Source organism: Vombatus ursinus, unplaced genomic scaffold, assembly GCF_900497805.2.
Source record: "Vombatus ursinus unplaced genomic scaffold, bare-nosed wombat genome assembly UNPS02014932.1, whole genome shotgun sequence".
NCBI lineage: Eukaryota > Metazoa > Chordata > Mammalia > Diprotodontia > Vombatidae > Vombatus > Vombatus ursinus.
Window position 1 is genome coordinate 1,434,837 of NW_020954710.1, and position 21,508 is coordinate 1,456,344.

The 21,508-nt window shown below is 44.2% G+C and overlaps 1 protein-coding gene across 4 annotated transcripts in view; it reads right to left on the reverse strand.

Moving 5' to 3' along the window:
* The window catches only part of LOC114029525 (tumor protein p73), a 208,105-nt gene that overhangs the window by 4,214 nt on the left and 182,383 nt on the right, over positions 1–21,508 (reverse strand). For all 4 annotated transcript variants that reach the window (XM_027844004.1, XM_027844003.1, XM_027844005.1 and 1 more), the window contains 8 exons: positions 21,079–21,194; positions 16,256–16,365; positions 14,461–14,603; positions 10,151–10,239; positions 7,657–7,781; positions 5,344–5,495; positions 4,230–4,368; positions 2,359–2,452 (listed from right to left, as the gene is read on the reverse strand). In XM_027844004.1, the coding sequence (XP_027699805.1) occupies positions 2,359–2,452; positions 4,230–4,368; positions 5,344–5,495; positions 7,657–7,781; positions 10,151–10,239; positions 14,461–14,603; positions 16,256–16,365; positions 21,079–21,194 (968 nt within the window). The remainder of the gene's footprint in view (positions 1–2,358; positions 2,453–4,229; positions 4,369–5,343; positions 5,496–7,656; positions 7,782–10,150; positions 10,240–14,460; positions 14,604–16,255; positions 16,366–21,078; positions 21,195–21,508) is intronic.

The window sequence follows — 21,508 nt, forward strand, 5'->3', positions numbered from 1 at the left end:
TGCTCTATCCACTGCGCCATCTAGCCGTGCCGAGCCTCTCTAGTTTATGCAAACAACCACATTTGGTAATGTCAACTGAAATGGAGCTCGGGTATAGAATTGAAATTCCCAAAAGCAGCTGCCAATAGGAAGAGCTCTTTGAGCAGAGGTGTGAGATCAAGTTGAGTACTTAGGGCCTAGTGGGCATCATTGGCCTGGGATGTTACTGGGAGAGAAAAAACAAGGAAGGTGGTAAATTAATAATTTGCAGACATCACAAGACTACGCCCTTAAAAAAAGATGGGGGAGGCGGTCAGACCAGACCTACAGATTCAAGGTCAACTTTGGAAAAAGTAAATATAATCCCAAATCCACCCCTAACACTGATGTTAGAAACACAGGCATCACACTTGGTGAGATGGGAGTTAAAACTTTCACTCGGACACAGCTTGGCAATCTGATGGCCCTCAAATCAGGCCATAGGAATGAAGGTCAGGAGGCAGCAGCTGATTATTGAGCACGCAGACTGCCTCCCTCCTGGAGTTAGTGATGGCTGGCGGCATCTGAAGGCTGAGCCTATGCAGCTGGTCCCAGCTACCAGTGACAAACCATTGTCTCTCCTTTGGTGATAGCCCTGAACTGGTAACAGCCCTGGAAGAACCCTGAGTAGAGAGAGTCCAAAGGAAGCTGAGGAGTAGGTAGGGTGTCCAAGGGGTTAAGATGGTGCTAAATAGCCCAAGGTGGCTATTTGAGTTTGTAGGAATTAGAAAAAGTGGGTTCAAATCCCAGGTCTAATGGTAGCTATGTGACCTAGGGCAAGTCACTTAACCTGCTTTTCACTTTCTCATCCATAAAATGGGGATAATAATAACATACAATAGGCCACTCAGAGGAATGTGCTTTGTCTTAAGCTCTACTGGTGTGAGCTGTTGTAAATCTCTCTAGTCATAACAAGGGAATGATGATAAAGCCTCAATAACAATTATGTGTGTGTGTATTTGAAGTTGGAGACATGTTGAACCAAGCAGATTTTTAGCTCAACAGAACCACATTCCAATTTATTAGATTAAAATAGTGTGTTTATTATTTAGATTAAGAATAGTGTCAATTTATTTTAGCCACTATCCCCAGGGCTCTATCAGTTCTATGCACAGTAATCCAGTGGCATTCTAATAGTGATATAACCTGAAGGAAAGAGTCTAACACCCTTGGGTCCCAATTTACTCATCATTCTAAGAACTTACTTTATATAATGCTCTAAGACTTATAGAAGGGCTCTGCACAATGAGGGGATTGGATTACATCGTCTCTGAGGTCCCTCCCAGATTGGACCTTCTGTGTTCTAGGGTCCCTTTTAACTCTTGACATTCTATGTTCTAAGGTCCTGCCCATCTTGGATGTTGTATGTTCTAAGTTTGCCCCCAGCTCTGACCTTCTGTGTTCTAAGGTCCCTCCCAGCTCTGACCTGTTCAGATTCTGTATGATACCATTAACCAAGACTAATGGTAATACTACTGATGGCTATTTCTGTTGCGTTTACATAACTCTTTATGGTTTTGGAGCACTCTACAGAAGCTGTCTCATTTGAGCATCCCAGCACCATTGTGAAGTGGTGGAGCAGGTAGTGGCATTCCCATTTGTCAGATGAGAAAACTGAGGTCAAGTGACTGGCCTGAGGTCATGCAGGTAGTGAGTGGCCCAGGCCAGGATTAAACCTGCATCCTCTAAGCACAAATTCTCATGTTCTTTCCAATAGACCACATATGCCCCAGAAATTGCCCTGCTGAGGCAAATAAACTATAGGAATTCTAGCTTGTACAATCTTGCGTCACATGTGGTCTGAATGCTATACCATGAAGATGGGAAGGGTCAGTGATGTCATCAGCATGGGGATGAGCAACTCATCTATGACTCAGTAGATAAATCCTACGGAGTAGACCAAGACATTGAGAGGTAAAGTGACCTCTCTGGGGTTGGTCAAGAGGCCAAGGACATATCATGGACAAGACTTGAACCCAGGGCTGTCTGATTATGCCATCTAGCACTGTCACTTAACTGCACATAGTTTTCTTATCCAAATCAATCTATTTTGACCAAAATTTGTTAGGGATTGACTTCTAAATCATAGCCAAGTTTAGGGGAATGGAAGACCCAATTCTTTTTTTTTAAAAAAAAAGGAAGATGGGCACTCAAATGGGAATCAGGATTATAGTGGAAGGGAGGTCTTTTCCCCAACATTAGACAGGAAGGAAGGAAGATATTCTTTTCCTTTCCATGACTGTCCCCCCCTCATCTTTGTTTTTCTTTTTCTTTCCTAGGTGTTCAGAACTTAGACCCCATAGAGCCAGTGGAAAGAAGAGATCTGCCCAAGGCATTTACCTCTATAGTTAGATTCTGCAGGTGGTAAATGTTCTGCAGCCCTTGGGATGTGAAATACTCGATGCAGTTTGGACACCCCAATCCTGTTAAAAAACTGAAGAAAGAGGTTGGGAAAATAAAGCGATGTTAACTTCTTAGGTATGGAAGCCCTGAACTCATACATCATTGGGACAGGACCTGCAAACCCTGGGGGAATGGGCTGGTTCTTTTCAGTGACAGACACTGGGATGGATTCCTCCTTAGGCTTCCTCTTTTAACACACCCTCCGTGGCCTCAGGACTAGAGACACATCAAACTTTGGATAAACTTAAATATGGAGAAGTATCAATAGTGTTAAGTCAATACTCAGCCTTTTGTACCCTCCCTCTTTCCCTGGTTGGCTTTTTTTTTTCATAGAATCATGGATTTTTGAGCCAAAACAGACCTTAGAAGTCATCGAGTACAACCCTCAAATTATACAGATGAGGAAACTGAGGCCATGAAGGTCACATAAGTAGTAAATGGAAGAGTGAGGATTTGAACACAGAGTCTCTGTCTCTCTCTCATATTGATTAACAATGAGAATTAGCTAAATCAGAGCTCTTTGACATTCTCCCTTCCAGCATCTAGAATTATCTCCTCTTTCTGGACTCCACTAATAGTCTGTGGTTGGTACAAGAAAAAATGGACCCTACCACATGGGTTGTTTTAACTACCCTGAGTCTCATCATTAGCTATCTGCCCTAAAGGCAGCTTAAGGGTTGTTGTTGAGGACCATAACATCAGGAAGGTGATGCCTTGACTTGCAAGTGAACTGGATTTAAGTGAGGGAGGGCTGTGCAGAGTCACCAGCTTCACTGTCTCTTCAGAGCCATCTGGGTCGAGCGGCCAGATGTATATATCAGAACGACTGGAGATGGCCCCAGATGGGCCTTTAGGGACTGTTACCGTAGCTAGCCCAGTCCACAGACCAGCCGGACTGCAGTGCCCCCTTTTTTCATACAAGGAAAGACATTCTGGAGACCTGGGGAACTTTTCTGTACAATGGTCACTGCCTGGGGTCCAGGGCCTTTATCCATTCCCGGCCTTTATCCTCCTCTAGACCAACTCAAAAATCAGACACGAAAGACTCCCTTGGAGCCCAGGTAGACAGGAATCTCCTGGAATACACAGATGGTCTTCTATTTCTTGTACTTCTCATCCTACTCTCCAGCTCCTACTGAATACAACTCCTACTGAATAAAGGACTTCATCCACAGCCAACACTTGCTAACCAGTAAGACCTAGTAATGACCTCTCACTATACAGTGTGTCCCAAAAGTCTCAGTGCAGTTAGAACTGCTCTACACCTTTTGGGATGGTTGGTCAATGTGCTCAATGCACTCTCCCTTGAATCAGGGCTCAACACACCCTGAGCTCTATAGTCCAGAAAAAGTTCTGTGGGCTGGGTCTCACTGATGTGGCTCTTATAAAAAAAATTGATCTGAAATCCCCACAGTCCCCTTGGGTTTGCATGGGAGGAAGGTGGGGGAGCCAGGGTGCTAAGTTCTGAGACAGAAGGAAGCAGCTGCTTTCCTACTCTTCCGATTTCAACTGGAGGATGCAATTTTAATAATGAGAAAAGGGAAATTTCTCAGTGCTCGAGGTTTGACTGAAGCCAGCATAGCCAGCCAACAGCCATATTTCTCCTTTGACCCCAGGGTAGAAAGATGACCTGGGCAGTGATTTATCAGTTGGAACTGGTGACCAGTTAGTGGAGCAGTAGCAGCAGACAAGTACTAAGGTTAGCAGACAAGAGAACGAGGCAAGGCGGAGAGGGAGGGAAACGGGAAAGCTAAGCTATCACACAAGTGTCCATATGCCATGTAAGAGGGGCCCAGAGACAGGTGTACCTGACGAGGCTGGGGTCAGCATTGTACGGGGGAGGAGGAGTGCAGTGTGACCCTGAGACCATGGACTGTGAGGAATGGCCACCATTCATTTCACCGTTAGACTGCATGGGATGACTGTGGCTGTTCAGCATTCCAGGGCCTGTGGACAGAAATGGCAGAACCTGCTATTGGCAAGGAAGGGAAAGACCTCCTCGCTTTACCAGGTGAGAGACTGGGGAAATTGGGAGAGGAGATCCCGCTTCCGTTCATTAAGATCCATCTGCTGCCTCCTTTCAAAGCATGTCGACCTCTTCCTGAATCCTGGTCTCTCCAACACTCTCTCCCCAAATGACCTAGTATTCATCTTACAGATGTTCTCCATCTACTTGTATGTGTACACATTGCCTCTCCTTTTAGAATGTAAGCTTGTCTAGGGCAAGAACCATTTCACTCCTGTCATTTTATCTTCAGAACTTAGCACTTAATAAATGCTTGTTGAAATTGTGGACACTCAGATCAAAATGGAAAAGTGGACTGAATGTCCTAACACAATCCGGTTTCCTTGTCTTCAACCCTTCTGGAGAATCAAAACAAAACAGAAGAAAAGTCACCTTTCGCCTCTTGGCCTAGGCACATGGGACCCCCTTAAGGGCCAAGAAGGCATGTATATATTATCTAAAAAGTCCCTTTGCTTATATCTCTCCTGCCCACCCAGGTTTTTCTGTTTTGTGTTATAGTTATTTCTATGGATGTCCTAGATTGTGAGCTACATGAGGGCAGGGATTTTTTGGTCTGGAGTTTTGATTTCATAGGTGTGAGGGAGCTCCCAGTGTGGAAACTCCCTCCACCAACAGCCCTCTCATGTTCTTGAACCTTCCTTCTCCACTAAGCATATTTGAGTTGGGAGGCAGGGAGGCCACAAAGATGTCCCAGTATCTCATGGGTGATACTCTGAATGCCAGTATTTCTGAACGCTCTCCACCAGCCCATACATTTGCATTCATTAACCTTGTTCTTTATCTGGCTCTGATTGGACATCCTACCATCTGGAGGGGGAGTTTCCCAGACAACTGTCTCTCTGTGCTCCTGTGTTAGAGTTCCCTGCCCTGTAGTAGCACCATCAAAGCAGGCTTACCCATGGGCCCCAGATTGGACCCTCCAGCAGAGCTGTGCTGCTGAGGCTGCCCCACCAGCTGGTTGACTGAAGGCAGTTTGTTGATTCCACCGTGGACTTTGTTCATCGGTGAGAGGACTGGGCCGTAGGACGAGGGAGACTGCAGGTGACTCCTGCCAGGGAAATGAGAAGCATAAAGATGAGACTTCTCACTTGGGAACCCAGGAAGTCTTTCTTTGAACCCACGACCTAGTTTTCCAATTATTTTATTTGATGTTTATTTTATATTACTTCCTATTACTCTTCCTCATACATTCCACCAAACTGGTTGACCTCTCCCATCTCTGTGGCTTTGGTTCTTGCTTGGAACTCTCTCCTTGTTTCTGTCTTTGCAAATCCTTGGCTCCCTCCAAGGCTCAATTCAAGTACCATGTCCTGAGGGGAACTTCTTCTGGTCCTCTCTCCCACACCTTCTAATAATCATGGATCTATATCTATATAGATAGATACAGATGTTGTTATTGATATCTATATATGTATGTATATATGTATATACAGATGTAGATATAACCATGTGCTAAGGGGAACTTCTAGTCCTTTCTCCCATATCTTCTAATGATCATGGATATATATATAGATATAGATAGATATATATTACTATCAATATCTATATATGTATATATATACATATATATATAGATAGATAGATAGACAGACAGACAGAGAGATAGATAGATAGATAGATAGATAGATAGATAGACAGATATAACCATGTCCTAAGGGGAACTTCTTCTAGTTCTCTCTCCCACATCTAATGATCATGGATCTTTATCTATATAGGTAGATATATATGTTACTACTGATCTCTCTCTCTCTCTCTCTCTATATATATATATATTATATGGATATAGATATATACATATCTACATATATATTTAAACAAATATGCACATGAGATCTGTGTACATGTATTACCTCAGTAAACTGTAAGACAGAAGACAGGGTCTCTTTTGTGTTTGTTTTTCCAGTATTCAGCCTGACACCTGGCATACTGGAGGTCTTAATAAATGCTTGTTGGGGGCAGGTACGTGGCTCAGTGGATAGTGTACCAGTCTTGTAGTCAGGAGAATCTGAGTTCAAATCTGGCTTCAGATATTACCTAGTTGTGTGACCCTGGGCAAGTCACTTAACCCTGACTGCTTCCCAAATAAATAAGTAAATGCTTGTTGAGTGAATTGAACAAATAAACAAAACTATCTTTCTTTTCTCTGACCTTACTCTTCAGATGTCTCTGATCTTCTTTTAATTCTCTGTCAATATTTCAAGGCTCCATGGTTTCATCAATGTGGGCACAGTCTCCCTGGATACAGATTTCAAGCCTTCCACTGTTTTATGAGTTGCTATGGCTGGGAAAACTCATTGCCTGGTGGCCCACCTGCTGGTGGTGACCCACTAGGTACTGAGCTAGACTGGACTGTGGATGGTAACACACTGCCAGTCACTGGGTCTGTACCTGGAGTGCTCCTACACAAAGATGGTGATGGTAATGATGTGGTTGTTAATGCCTTTAGGTTTTTGCAAATCTTCCAGGCAAAGTACTTCCCTCACAACAACCTTGTGAGATAGGCATTATTATATTATTATTATTATTATTATTATATTTTTATACACATTTTACAGATGAAGAAACAAAATTCAAAATGGTTAAGTGACTGACCCAGGACCACATAGCTAGTAGGTACTATGTACCTAATGTCACCTTTTACTACCCTAAAGAGCAAGAGACTTCAAGACATGGACAGGTGGAGTGAAGGATGGATAAATGGATGGATATGCATATGAAAGAATAGATAAATGGGTGTACAGATGGAAGGATGGATGAGAGATAGGAAGATGAATGGATAGATTGATGGAGAGACAGGATGATTGAATGAATGATGTATAGAAGGGAGGATGGATGGAAAGATGGAAAGAGAGATAGGATGAATGAATGGACAGAGGGAGAGATGGAATGACTGAATGGATGGGTAGACGTATAGAAGGAAGGATGGATGGAGAAATAGGATGAATGGATGGATGAATGAAGAGATAGGAGACTGAATGAATAGATGGATAGATTTATAGAAGGGAGGATGGATGGATGGATGGATGGATGGATGGATGGATGGATGGATGAACGAAGAGACAGGAGGCTGAATGAATAGATGGATGGATGGATACACAGAATGGAGGATAGATGGATGCATGGGTGGATGGTCATGTGCCCTATGGATGGGTGGAAAAGTGAATGAGAAAAGGGTCAGACATGAGATAGGAGGAGTAACTAGTACTCACGGCCTCTGTAGGAGCTGCTGCTGCTGCTGCCGATAGGAGTCAACCAGTTGTTGAGGCACCAGCTCCATAAGTTCTAGGCCCTCTTTGATTTTCATCAGTATCTCAAAGTTCTCTCGGCCACGCACCTGAGTTGAAAGCAAATCAGGACAGAGATGAGCCCCCTGATCCATGAATAGACTACCTTTTGTCCTCGTGCATGGGACTAGATTCAGGTCTAAGGACTAGGACTCAGGGCATCCAAGGACAGGAGGGTTCCCATGATGATAAAATTGGGAAAGACAGGAAGACCCAAAAAGCATCTTTTCATTGTGCCAGGGGCAACTAGGTGGTGCAGTGGATAGGGTACTGGGCCTGGAATCAGGAAGACCTGAGTTCGAATCCGGCCTCAGACATTTGTTAGCTGTGTGACCCTGGGCAAGTCACTTCACCCTGTTTGTCTCAGCTTCCTCACTGTAAAATGAGCTGGAGAATGAAATGGCAAACAGCTCCAATATCTTTGCCAAGAAAACCCCAAATAGGGTCATGAAGACACAACTGAAGCCACTGAACAAGGACAAATTCTTCCAGTACCCCCTTCAACCCCTCTCTGCAGCCTTTAACACTCCTGCTCTATCAGAAAGAGGCCAACCCTTCTCCATCCTCCTTCCTGCTTTCCAGGGAGGGTGATCTACTGGCCATTCTTCCTTCCAGTCCATATCTTCCACGGCCTTGTCCGTACCATGCTCTTTGATCACATTTTCCATTACTCATCATTCTATCTCCTCTGTTCTTTATTTCCAAAACCTACTCATCTTTCCAAGACCCATGAAAATGCTACTGCTCCAACAAAGTCTAACTCCCTGACCCTAAATAACCTCTCCTCTTTGCTGTGCTGCGACAGAGCTGATGGTAGCTGAATCACAAAATTTAACAGTTTTATTCCACATTGTACGATATTGTTCTCTGATGGGTTTGGAGCACATGGACTTTATTTCTCCGATTAGACTATAGATGCCTTAAAGATGGAGTCCATGTCTTTTTTCCTATCCCCTACAGCACATGGTTCAGTGCTAGACACATAAAGATGCTTAATAATTATTTGTCCACTTATCCAGGCCCTCATCCATCTTGCCTAGACATTAGCATCCTAGCTGCTTTTCCTATTCCTTCTCACTTCTCTCTCCAATTCATCCTCCATCATCATCTTCCTAAGGCAGAGATGTTACTACGTCACTCCTCTACTCAAAAGTTTTCAGTGGCTCCCTGTTGTTTCTAAGATAAATTATCAACATTTTCGTCTGGCATTTAAGGTCTTTTCCAATAACCTACCATTCCTACCTTAGCTCACGTTAATTACTGCCTTTCACTCTCTCCCCAATCCAGCCACACGCTGCCCTCTCCTGCCTTGATGGCCACCCAGCCTTCCCCTATGCCTGAGATGTGCCCCTTCTCATCTGCATCTTTCAGATTCCTTCTCATCAAGACTCAGCTTAGGTGTCACCACCTCCATAAAGCCTTCAATGATTCGCCCACAGCTCAAGGTCTTCCCTCTTTCTTCAAATATTCCTAGGGCACTTTTTTTGTATCTTGCACTCATTCCCAATTACCCCGGAATGTGAGGTTCTTCACCTGTATCTCCCATCGCCAGGGCAAGGACTGCCCCGTTTTTGTATCCACAGCACCTAGTATGGTGCACAGCACTTGGAAAGTGTTCAACTGCATGCTTTGTTTGGATTTTTAAAAATCAGTCTTATTGATACCTTTTGTTTTTACATTGCCTAGATCTCCCCTTTTGAGTAAATGCTGGCTCAATGAATCAGTCCTGTCAGAACAGAATCCAAGTTCCTTTAAGTCAATTATTTCTGTCTTCATACCCCCAGGACCTAGCATAGCTGGAGCAGCTAGAGGGCACCATAGTACACAGAGCACTGGGCCTAGAGTCAGGAAGACCTGAGTTCAAATTCAGCTTCAGATACATACTAGCTCTGTGACGCTTGGCAAGTCATTTCATTTCTGTTTGCCTCAGTTTCCTCATCTGTAAAATGGGGATAATAATAGTACCCTACCCCCCTACCCCAGGGTGGTTGTGAAGATCAAATGAGATAATTGCAAAGTGCCTAGCCCAGTGCCTGGCACGTAGTAGGTACTATAAAATAGTTATTATTATAGTGCCCAGCACATAGTAGTTGCTACATTAAAGTTAGTTGTTATTATAGTGCCTGGCACACAGTAGGTGCTATACAAAAGTTAGTCGTTATTATAGTGCCTGGCACATAGGTGCTATATACAAGTTAGCTATTACTATAGTGCCTGGCGTATAGTAGTTGCTATATAAAAGTTAGTTGTTATTATAGTGCCTGGTACATAGTAGTTATGTTGGATTTGTTAAATTGACTTTCCAGGCCTTCCCTGGTCTCAATCCCAAACCCACAACTCTTCTTGACCAGGAGTCTTTCATCATCCCCAACCTGGTCAGAGGCCCTGCCAGTGTTGGTGATAGCAGGGGGCTACTCACAGGCATATAGTATATCTCCTCATCCCCATGTCTCCTCTTTTTCACATTGGCCACCAGGGCAGGGATGGCAGGTGGGCTTTGCTTGAATGCTAAAGTGAGACAGGAAAGACCATTCATTAGCATGGACAGCAGAGGAGTTTGGGAGGGGGAGGGGAAGGTGATAAGGGGGAGGGTGTAATAGGGACGGGACAACAGAAATCTGATAACAGCCTGGTAAGGGAGGGGCTCACTGGTCAATTCTCAAAAATATGTACACCTCTAACATCCTCCCTGGGGGTGAGGCCACATGATTTGAATGCTTAAAAAATGTTAAGCTGATTAAATTACTTCAAAGGCCTGGGAAGGATAAGTATGGAAGTAAATCTCGCCTTGGCCCATGCATGGATGGGCATATGCTCGAGCTTATATATAAACAAATGCACACAGGAAAGAAAAATACACATACAACACCCAGCATGTCTGAAGATCATGGAAACCACTTCCAAAATGCCAGCCCAGGCCCCTCTTCAATTCACAGGAATGAATTAGGGGAAGGGGCTTGCCCCAAATTTCTGCGTGTTCCACATGCACCCTTTGCAGCACTGTGGTCATTCATGTGGCACTAATTCTCAAATAGGTGAAGGATCCGTTATTCCATCAACTCAGAGACTCCACGTATAAAAACCCTGTCCACTGACAAAGAGCATAAGCTGATGGTGACTCAGTGGAGGTGTTCAAGGCCAGGGGCCTTGGCTTTTTCTGTATCATGGCCTTCTTAAGCAGCAGTCTGGGGGAAGTCCCTTTTCATAATCACATTTTTAAATGCATCAAATAAAATACATCAGGTTACAAAGGAAACCAATTACTTTGAATTATATTGAGATCCAGTTAATTAATTAGCTAATTAATTAGTTAAAACCCTAATGCATAGCCTCTCCCAAATCCTAGGTTCAGCACCTCTGACGTCCAGAGAGGGTAAGCGAAGGCTAAGGCCACATAACTAATAAATGCCAGAGGAAGGATCTGAACCCCACAGTCTTGCTGACCCCAAGTCCTGTGGTCATAAACACAGATGGCCATTGACTGACTGATTGGCCCTTCTGTACAAGATGGAGCATGGTAGAATGGAAAAGAGTTTGGAACCAGAAGCCCTTGGTTCAAGTCAAAGCTCTGTCACTACTCGTGTGACCCCAGGCAAACTGTTCAACTTCTCTAGACTCAGTTTCTTCATCTGAAAAATGGATCGAGGGGAGGGAACTAGATAACTTCTGATACTGTTGTTCAGTCGTATCTGATTCTTCATGAACCCATTTGATGTTTTCTTGGCCAAGATACTGGAGTGGTTTTTCATTTCCTTCTTCAACTCCTTTTATAGATAAGGAAACTAAAGCAAACAAGGTGAAGTGCCTTGCCCAGGGTCACACAGCTAGGAAGTGTATGAGGCCAGATTTGAACTTAGGAAGACGAGTGTTCCAGACTCCAGGCTCAGAAGACTTTGGTCTAAACGTGGTAACAGTGAAAGAAATAAGACCCTAGGAACTGGAACAGGAAGAGTCCTTGGAGCTCACATGATCAGAGATATCGGGCTGAAAGGAATCTTTACTGCTATCTAGTCCAGCCCTCTCATTTTACAGATGGGGAAACTGAGGCTAGAAGAGGTTACACAACTTTCCCAAGGTCACTGAGGTAGTAAGGAGCAAAAACCAGAATTTGAACCTAGGTTCTCTGACCCCAAATCCAGCACTCAAAGTATTCATAGTGCCAAAGGGACCCCCATCTCCCCCTAACCTATCTGACTCTACAGAAAGGAGTCCACATTTCTCCCAATGTACAGATCCAATGTAGAGAATGAACAGTTATATAAAACCTTAAACTGAATTTAATTAAAATAAATTTAACTAAATTTAAATTTAACAAAATTTAACTAAAAAATCTCTGAGTAAAAAAAAACTAAAGAGAAACAAAACTAGCAGAAGCCAATAGTTTTCTCAATGTCAGGGAATTTAAAAGGGAATCCTTGACTTGGGGTGGGATCTAGGTCAGATGCATAATATCCCACCTGGCCCACTACCAGCACTGCCTACTCCAAAATACAGTGCTCTCGTGGGAATGGGCCTAGCAGGATTTGGGGTGCTCATGCTAGTAACCATAATAACTAGCTAGTAACAATAATATCTAGCAGTTTAAAGTTCACAAAATACTTTCCAAGTATGATCTCATTTTATCCTCACTACAACCGTGAGAGGTGGCTGCTATTATTACCCTCATGTTACAGATGAGGAAACTGAGGCAGACAAGTTAAAAGCAATCAATTGCCGACTCTTATCAGCCCTATCCCTCTCCAGCATTGTCTGCATCAGTCCCCTCTGCACTCACATGGTTAACATTCTAGTAAGAGCCCTGCTCACCTCTCCTGGATTACTGACATGAGTTCCCTTTTCTGAGACACAAGTTTTCCTGTCTTGCCTAGGCTAGAAGTTCCGTGGCCACTGGCGTGCCAGATCCCATTACTGACCAGCCTGGAAGCTGTAACCTACCCTGCCTTTCCAGTCTGGGATGGTGACAGCCTGGATGGGGACCCTCAATGCCAGAGGCTCAATATATTAGTGTCAGACTTAGTGTGTAAGCACCAATAGCTCAATCTATTGCTGCTCAGAGATTCCCTTCTCAAGCCTCCCCAGAAGCAAGGACTGTAAGAGCACCCCACCACAACTAGCTAGAATGGACTCCCTAATATGGCTCCATGCCTCAGATCCTACCTTGTCCGATATACCTTCTTCAGAGCTGCCAAAGTGATATCCTTAAAGATCTGACCATGTCACTCCTTTGCTCAATACGCTCCAAGGACCCTCTAGTATACATATATGTCATATGTGGTATAGAATAGATAGCATTGAATATTAGATAATATATTATGTAACAAATGGCCATTCTGCATAGGTCATATAATGAAGAGTCAATATTATTACATATATCATATAACAATATATATTTGGTTTCAACTTGTGATTTTGCAAATAAGGAACCTCTCAAGGAAAGAAACACCTTCTAACTATGCAGAATGGCCATTCATATAGATATAGATATAGATAGATATAGATACAGATATACACATATATAGATATATACACACATCTATATTAAATATACACACATATAGATCTTTCCTTTTCCTTCTCTTCCTTCCTCCTTTCCTTTCTCTTCCATCCTCTTCTTTCTTCCTCCTTCTCCTTCCTTCTTTTCCTTCTTTTCTCTCTTCCTCCCTTCTTTCCTCTTTCTCCTTCTCTTCCTCCCTTCCTTTCTGTCATCCTTCTTCTCTTCCTCTCTCTCTTCCCTCTTCTTTCCCTTCCTTCCTTCCCCTCTTCCACAAATCTACAAATACGTCCAACCTTTCCTAGCCTTTAAGAAAAAAAAAAAAACGCCTTTCATTAGATCCCATCATCCCCAGAAACTACCATCCTCTTGCTCCCTTCTCTTTCACAGCCAGATTCCTAGAAAAAGCTGTCTACACTGTCTGCTTCCATTTCCTCACTTATTACTCACTTCTCAACCCGTTTACAATTTGTCTTCCCACCCCAACATTCAAATGAAACTGCTTTCTCCAAAGTCACAAGTGGTCTCTCAATGGCTAACTCTCAAGGACTTTTCTCAGACCTCTTGACTTCTCTGCTGAATCTGACACTGTTGACTACCACCACCTTTTAGATACTCTCTCCTCTCTAGGTTTTAATGCCTCTTTCTCTTGCCTTTCTTCCTACTTGTCTGACATCACCTCAGCCTCTGTTGCTGGATCACCACCCTATCAGGTTCCCTCATGGTCCTGTGCTCTATTCTCATTACCCTCTCTTGGCTTGAGGGCGTCCAACTCATCCTCAGCCAGACTCAACCAGGGCTTGCACAGAGAGCCTGGAAAGCAGAGATGTATTTACCACCAGAAGCTTCACTTAAAATTGTTTTGACTCATCGGCTCCCATGAATTCATCTATGCAGAGATCCACTGCCCTAGCCCGCTACTCTCTTGGGCTTCAGTCTCTGAGTTCTGTTTAATTTGTCTTTGTATCCCCCGATGCCAGGTGTAAGGCAGGCACTTAATAAAAGCTTGTAGAACTGAAGCATTTCGGGGCAGCTAGGTGGTGCAGTGGATAGAGCACCGACCCTGGAGTCAGGAGGATCTGAGTTCAAATTCAGCCTCAGACACATGACACTGACTAGCTGTATGACCCTGGGCAAGTCACTTAACCCCACTGCCTAGCGAAAACAAAACAAAACAAACCAAAAAAACCAAAACAAAACAAAACACTAAAAGAACTAAAGCATCGAGCCAGACTTACTGCGCTTGGTAGCGTTCCCATTCTTGGCTGCGCTCTCGTTCAGGGCTTGCTGCTCCCGGTAATGATCCTCATCTGCTTTCCGGTCTCTGCCAGGACAGGCACAGATCCTCCCCTCGAATGACCTCCGGCCCAGAACCTGCCCGCTGCCAGGCAAACAGAAGCAGAGACTCCCTCATGAGCATCTCTGGGGCATGGAGAATGCCAAGAGGCTCCACACGCCTCAGCCCCAGTCTATACCCACTGACCCCAACCATGTCCCAGTACAGACACATGGGTCAGAACCAGCCATGGAGACATCACCCTTTTGGTGATTTCTTAGTCAGTATGGAACAGGTAGGGGTTGAGTTCTTTCTTTTTAGAAACAGGGAAGTGGTGGGAATGGACATAATGGTATTCAGCCTTGAAACTGAAATGACCCATGTTCTTCACCAGTAACTGAGATGATTCAAACCCTAGAGAAACTATTAAGACTGCAGAACTCCAGACAAGACCTCGGAGGCCCAAAATTCAATTCCCTCATTTTTACAAATGAGGAAACTGATGCCTGGAAAGATGAATGGACTCATCCAAGGTCACACAAGTTATAAGGGGCTGAGCAGAAAACTGAACTCTGGTCCCACCCAGTATTGCTCCGGGTGCCCAGGAGCTGTCCCTGGGAAGGCCATCCCCCTATGCAAACACTTTGAAGGAATTAAAAAAGTACCTGCGATTGCAAAATTGTCTCCCATTCTGGGACAAAAGGAGAAATCAAATGAATAAAAGTCATTGGTTTGTAAGAGCTGGAAGGGACATTCTGGAAAATTAGTCCAAACCCCTCATTTTGGGGATGGGGAAAATGAGCTTCACATAATAAAGCCCCGAACAACAGGCAAAGAACAATGGGATTTTCAAGTGGGAAGGGACCGGTAAGATGATTCAGCATCATTTCACACAGATGTGGAAACTGAGGCCCACAGAAGGAAGTTGGACAGTGGCAGAGGTCAGAGGTCAGACTCAAACCCAAGGGTCCTAGCACCAATGTTCTTTCCCTTTCACCAAATCGTCTTTCTTCCTGAAGCCCAGCGACACCCTGCCTTACTTTCTTAATATAGCAAATGACTGATCTATTGTCTCCTAGGGGAGCATTAGGAGACACATTCAGTTCATCCTCTGAAGGCTCCTTGTCTCACACTGCCTCCCTCCCACGGTATTTAGGGAGGCAGTTTGGTGCAGTGCATATAGAGCTGGCCTTGGATTCATGAAGACCTGGATTCAGATCCTGTCCCTGACACTGACTAGCTGTGTGATTCCAGGCAAGTCACATAACCTCTCTGATCCTCAGTATCATGATCTATAAAATGGGAGCAACATTATCACCTTCTTCCAAAGGGTGTTGTGAGGACCAAATAACAGATGTAAACAGCTTTGAAAACCTTAAAAAGAATAAGAATTGCCCTGTGATTTCAGTGGTGTTAAACTCAAATCCCTACCTGTTACCTACCACAAATTTACATTATCTATCTTGTATTACATTTTTGTTTATTTTATTAAAGATTTCCCAACTAAATTTAAATCTAGTTGGGTCCCATTGGGGAGTTTTGTAGGCCATGGGGGCCTCTCTGGCTCTGAGTTTGACACCTCTGGTGTAGAGAATTCTGCTGTTAAGAACTCCCTTTACCAATGCAAATCTGCAACTTCTTTGCAATTTAATCTCTTTTCATCCCACCTCATCCCATCCCACCCACCCTATCTCTTCTCATCTCATCCCCCTCAACCCATCCAATCCCACCCCATTCAAGTTCCCCATCCAACTCACTCTCTAGTCTCCAACGTGATGATGATGAGAATGGGCCTCCGGTTCATGCCTCCCACACAGCTGCTGTTGCACATGAAGTTGTACAGGATGGTGGTAAATTCTGTCCCGACCTGCTCTCAAGAAAAGTAAGAAAGGCACAGGAATGGAATACAGCTGGAGTACTACAAAAAGCAAACACTGCTGGGCCTATGGGATGCCTGATGCAGTTCAACTCATCCTTAGACAAACTCAGCTCTGGCTTTGGATAAATCTGGAAGGCAAGGGCTCAGTTAGCACTAAAAAATCTCCATTAAAATCATCTGGACGCATCCAACCATTTTCTGGAGGAATAGGTATTTGTGTTGGTATTTGAAAAACCTTAATTGTGTAGCTGAAATAACTGGGCCATTAACTTTGGCCACTAACTACAGAACCAAGGTTAATCAGTCACATGCCAAATGACTAGAATACATGAAAATATTCCATTAATATTACAGAAACAGAACTTCCGTCCTAATAATTGTTTTAGTAATTTGGATCTCTGGGGGTCCGCAACATTTCGATCTCATCATGGAGTCTCTGAAGCTCTATGCTACTGATTTGTCAAGATTTAATGACACAATTGTATTTTTGACTTGTTTCCTCCCTTGTTTTTCCTTCCTCGCTACTTTTCTTCCTAGCTCCCTTTTCTGTACAGTCTTGTTCCATTGGAATGTAAGCTCCTTGAGGACAGGGGCCGTCTTTCATTTGCTTTGCAAAGTTCCTGGCACTTAGTAAGTGCTTGATAAATACTGGTTGTCGCTAGTCTGTTAGATAAACTCTCTGTTCTGGAGTCCCAACTATAATGTAAGTAGTGTGGTTGTAGGTAACTGCTCAGAATTCTCTAATAGCTCCTTGGAAAGGCATATAAACCACCAGATTTCCCCTGTAAAGTGGAATTCTTGTGAAGTCAATAAACCACCTTGTGGGCTGTGAAGAAGATAGTCAACAGTACCTCTAGCAAATGCTTGAGAAATGAATATACTTGTGTTTCTAATAGGTCTGATCTCCTAGAACACGAGAAGGAGTAACTCAAAAGTATTTAAGAAAGAACAAAACTTAGGGGAAAAAAGAGTGAATTAGTTTATTTGGTTCCACCATTTACATGGTCCACATGTAAACATATGCACCTGTTGGGTTGCACGCGTGTCTGCATGTATAACCAACGAAATGGAACAGTGGATAAAGTGCTGGACATGAAGTAGGGAAAATCTTACTTCATATCCAGCATCAGGCATTTACTGGTTGTGTGACCCTGGGCAAGTCACTTAACCTCCATTTCCCTCAGTTTCCTTGGCTGTAAATTGGGGACAATATATTCCCCAGGTTGTGAGGATAAAATGAAACAACATTTGCAAATCTTAAATTGCTATAAAAGTGTGTATAATTCAGTGCATGCATGGAACTGTGTCCCAAATCTCACTCAGCCTCTGCAGAAGCTTGTATAGTAACAGAAACCCAAATCCTGGCTGCAAGGTGCCTGATTTACTATGCCAGATCACGGATCCACAGGATGGCAGAGCTAGAAGAGACTGTAGAACAAAGAAAGTCAAAGCAAGAGGGCCCTTAGAACAGAGAATGTCAGAACTGCAAGGAACCTACTTTGGGACATGGAACGTCAACAGATTGATCAATAAGGACTTATCAAGATCTTACCGCTAAGCAGAGGGACATAACAATGGGGAAAAACAAGGAGGGTGGGGGACACAACATATAAATAAATAGAAACAAGCAGAAGAGAAGAGAAAGGTGAGGAAAAGGCTCAAGTAGCCAGGGGGACCAGAATAAACCTCTTGAAGAAGGAAGGATTTGAACTAAGTCTTGAAGAAATGCAGGGATTCTAGAAGGTGATGAGAGAGAACTCCGGGCATGTGGGACAGCCTGGGCAAAGGAGTAGGGAGATGGGGTGTCTTGTGCAGAGAACATTAAATGAGCTAACGCTGTCGGATCATAGAGTTTGAGAAAACAAAGGGAAGGAAGGGACCAAGTTATGAAGAGGACTGTCTGTTTAAGCCTGGAGGTAACAGAGACCCTGCAGCTTACTGAGTTAGGGATCGGCATCTCGTGGTCAGACTGGTGCCTCAGGAAGAACGCTTAGCAAGCTGAGGGAAAGATGACTGGAGTGGGAGGAAGGCCAGCTAGAAGGCTATTGCAATGGCCCAGGTAAGCGGCGAAGAGAACTAGAGGGGAGGCTGTTTGAGTGGGGAGATGGGGGGAGGGCATAGATGTTGGGAAGGCGACTTGATAGGATTTGGCAACAGATCTTTGTCCAGATTCCTCCATTAGCTTCAGTGCCACAGGCTATATGTTCGTCTGCTTCTCAAGATCAGCCCCCTAAAGGGCAAAAAGCGTCTCAGAGAAGGAGAGGGAGGGGTCAAAGGTGACACTGAGGTCGCCAGCCTGGATGACCAGGAGGCCTGAGGTTGCCCCTCTCTGGTGATAGCGAAGAGCAGAAGAGGGAAGAGATTGGGGGAAACAACAAGGAGTTCTGTTTTGAACACAGTGACTCAAAGACAAATTGAGTTTAAGATGCCTATGGGATATCCAGTTGTAAATGTCCAACAGGAAGCAGGATTGGATCTCAGAAGAGAGACTAGGGCTGACTAATCAGGGAGTCAACTGCAAAAGGACTTTATACCATTGAATGCCATGGCTGAGAGGGACTTCAGAACACAGAAGATTGAGGCTGAGAGGGCCTTTAGGACATAGCAAGCTAGAGCTAGAAGGGATATTATAAAGATATACAGACAATGGGGTATAGAAATCTATCCTGCCCTACAGGAAAAAAGAAGGGGAAGGAGATAAGAGAAGGGGGGTGGGGCAGATTAGAGGAAGGGGTATTCAGGATGCACGCCATCTTGGGGTAGGGGAAGGGACGAGATGACGAGAAATTTTGGAACTCAAAATCTCATGGAAGTGAATGTTGAAAACTGAAATAAAGAAATTAATAACCAGAAAGGACCTCATATCCCAGAATACAGAATGTAAAATCTGGAAGGACTCTTAGAACTTAGAATTTCAGGATTGAAAGGGTACTTAGAACCTAAAATGTCAGAGTTAGAAGGGTCTTTAGAACCTAGAATGTCAGAGTTGGAAGGTTCCTTAGAACCCAAAATGTCAGAGTTGGAAGGGTACTTAGGACCTAGAATGTCAGATCTTGGAAAGAAGCTAGAATATCAGAAAAGGAAGAGATCTTGGAATACAGAATATGAGAGGTAGAAGGGGTGTTAGAGCATAGGCTCTTAGAACCAGAAGAACCCTAGAATGTCAGAGCTGGGAGAAGGCTTAGCTCACAAGATATTAGTTATAAGGGCCCTTATCCCTAGAAGAACCTTTAAATTATCATCTACCAGAAGGAATCGCTGCCCCTCACCTCCCAGAATTTTAAGGATGGAGAAACCAAGAAGAAATTTAACCATATAATGAGTTAGTGGCAGAACTGAGACTAAGCTCGAGGACTCTGGACTCTCTGGCCCAATCATTTGGACTTCCTGGGAACATTCAACGGGATCAGGGTGAACTGGGTTCTGACCTAGTACCTCCAACACTTCCTAGCTGTATGAGCAGGGGTGAATCACTTAACATCAGTTTCCTTATCATGTAAAATAGGGATAATCAGAGTACCTACTCCACAGAGTTGTTGTGAAGATCCATGTAAAATACTCCACAGATCTTAAAGTGTTTTCTAAAGTTGCTCGTTGATTTCCTTCCTCCCCCCATGTTGGGAAGTTGGTTGGGAAACCATGCACAGTCCTAAGTGTGCTACACCACCCAAGACCGCTAGAGGGAGAGCTAGGTCTTGTTTGTAAGCTTATAGAGCTTAAGTGATGGAAGGTCCCTTTGAGTCCAGTCCTCTCGTTTTACAGAGTAGGAAACTGAGGCTGGAAACATGGAGAAGACTTGTCCATGGTTGTAGAGCTAGTTAGGGGCTGATATTTGAACCCATGTCTCTTGTCCACTGTTACCCCACCTCCCCCCATTCCCATCTTCTCCCTACCCCTGTTTCCATAGCACTAAGTAGTCTCTGGGCTCTTATCGGAAGAAAGCTGGGATAGAAATTGGGGGATGCTTTTGACCCTCGAGGGGGCTGATTTTGAGAAGCAGAGCCCTTGATCCACCAACGGCCAATATTCTTTGTCTGTGGGAGGGGAGACGGAGAACACCCCAAACATATAGCTTATGGCGGTGAAGCTAACGGGAGAGTCTGGACAAAGATGAACAGAAAATACACACTAATTCACAAGAGCCTCAGATACTAGCTAGGTGTGTGACCCTGGGCAAATCACTTTACCTCTGTTTGCCTTGGTGTGCTCAACTGTGAAATGGGGATCACACCTACTTCTCAGGATTGTTGTGGGGATCATGAGACGATATGTGTAAAAGCACTTAGCACTGTGCCTGGCACACAGTAGGAACTATATTAATGCTTATTGCCTCTCCCCCTTCCCCCTTTATCATGGCTTCCAGGTCTGTCACCATCACAATTGGTTCTCCTGTGGATATTTTCCTAAAAATGTAGTCCCCAGAACTGAACACAATCCTTCAGATGAAAGAAATAAGGGAAGGATGGGAAAATGGGTCCATGAGGACAACAAGCTAAAGGAAAAGGGGTTGTTTGACTCTTGGAAAGCAAGGCCACAAGGGCTGACTCAGGTGGCCTTAGATGAATCCAGAGGGATTGCAGTGAGGTCTAAGCAAGACCTTCTTTCTCATCAAGGTAAACGGACATGAAAGATGGGGTGGCCAAGGTAAAGTCTCTAAACTTTCAGGGTTTCAGGGAAGGAAATGAAGGTCATCTGACTTACCTGGGGTGGCTCGTATGGCACCATCACACTCTGTCTCCCAGTGACAGGGTCATCCACATACTGAGAGAGGTTGCTGCCTTCCACTCGGATGAGGTGGCTTGCAGGGGCTGACTGTCCTGCCGGGAGAGAGCTCAGAGTCAGCAGGAGCATTCCCTGTGAGCCTGGACCCACCGTCAATCATTCTATCCCCTACCCCATTCCCTTTCCAATGCTGGGCCCTGGGAGGCCCAGATTATAATGAGACAGAGCCCTGGGAAGTGCTTTTCTATGCTGGGTTATCCCCAGGCCATTACAACAGAAACAGCTGACCTGTCTCTAATCCTCTGATGGATTAATTTCTCTCATTCCTAGCTCTGATCAGCTCATTCCTCCTGCTTAGAAACTCTGCAAGTTCCTCAGTGCCCACTGGAGAAAGTTCAGATTCTTTAGC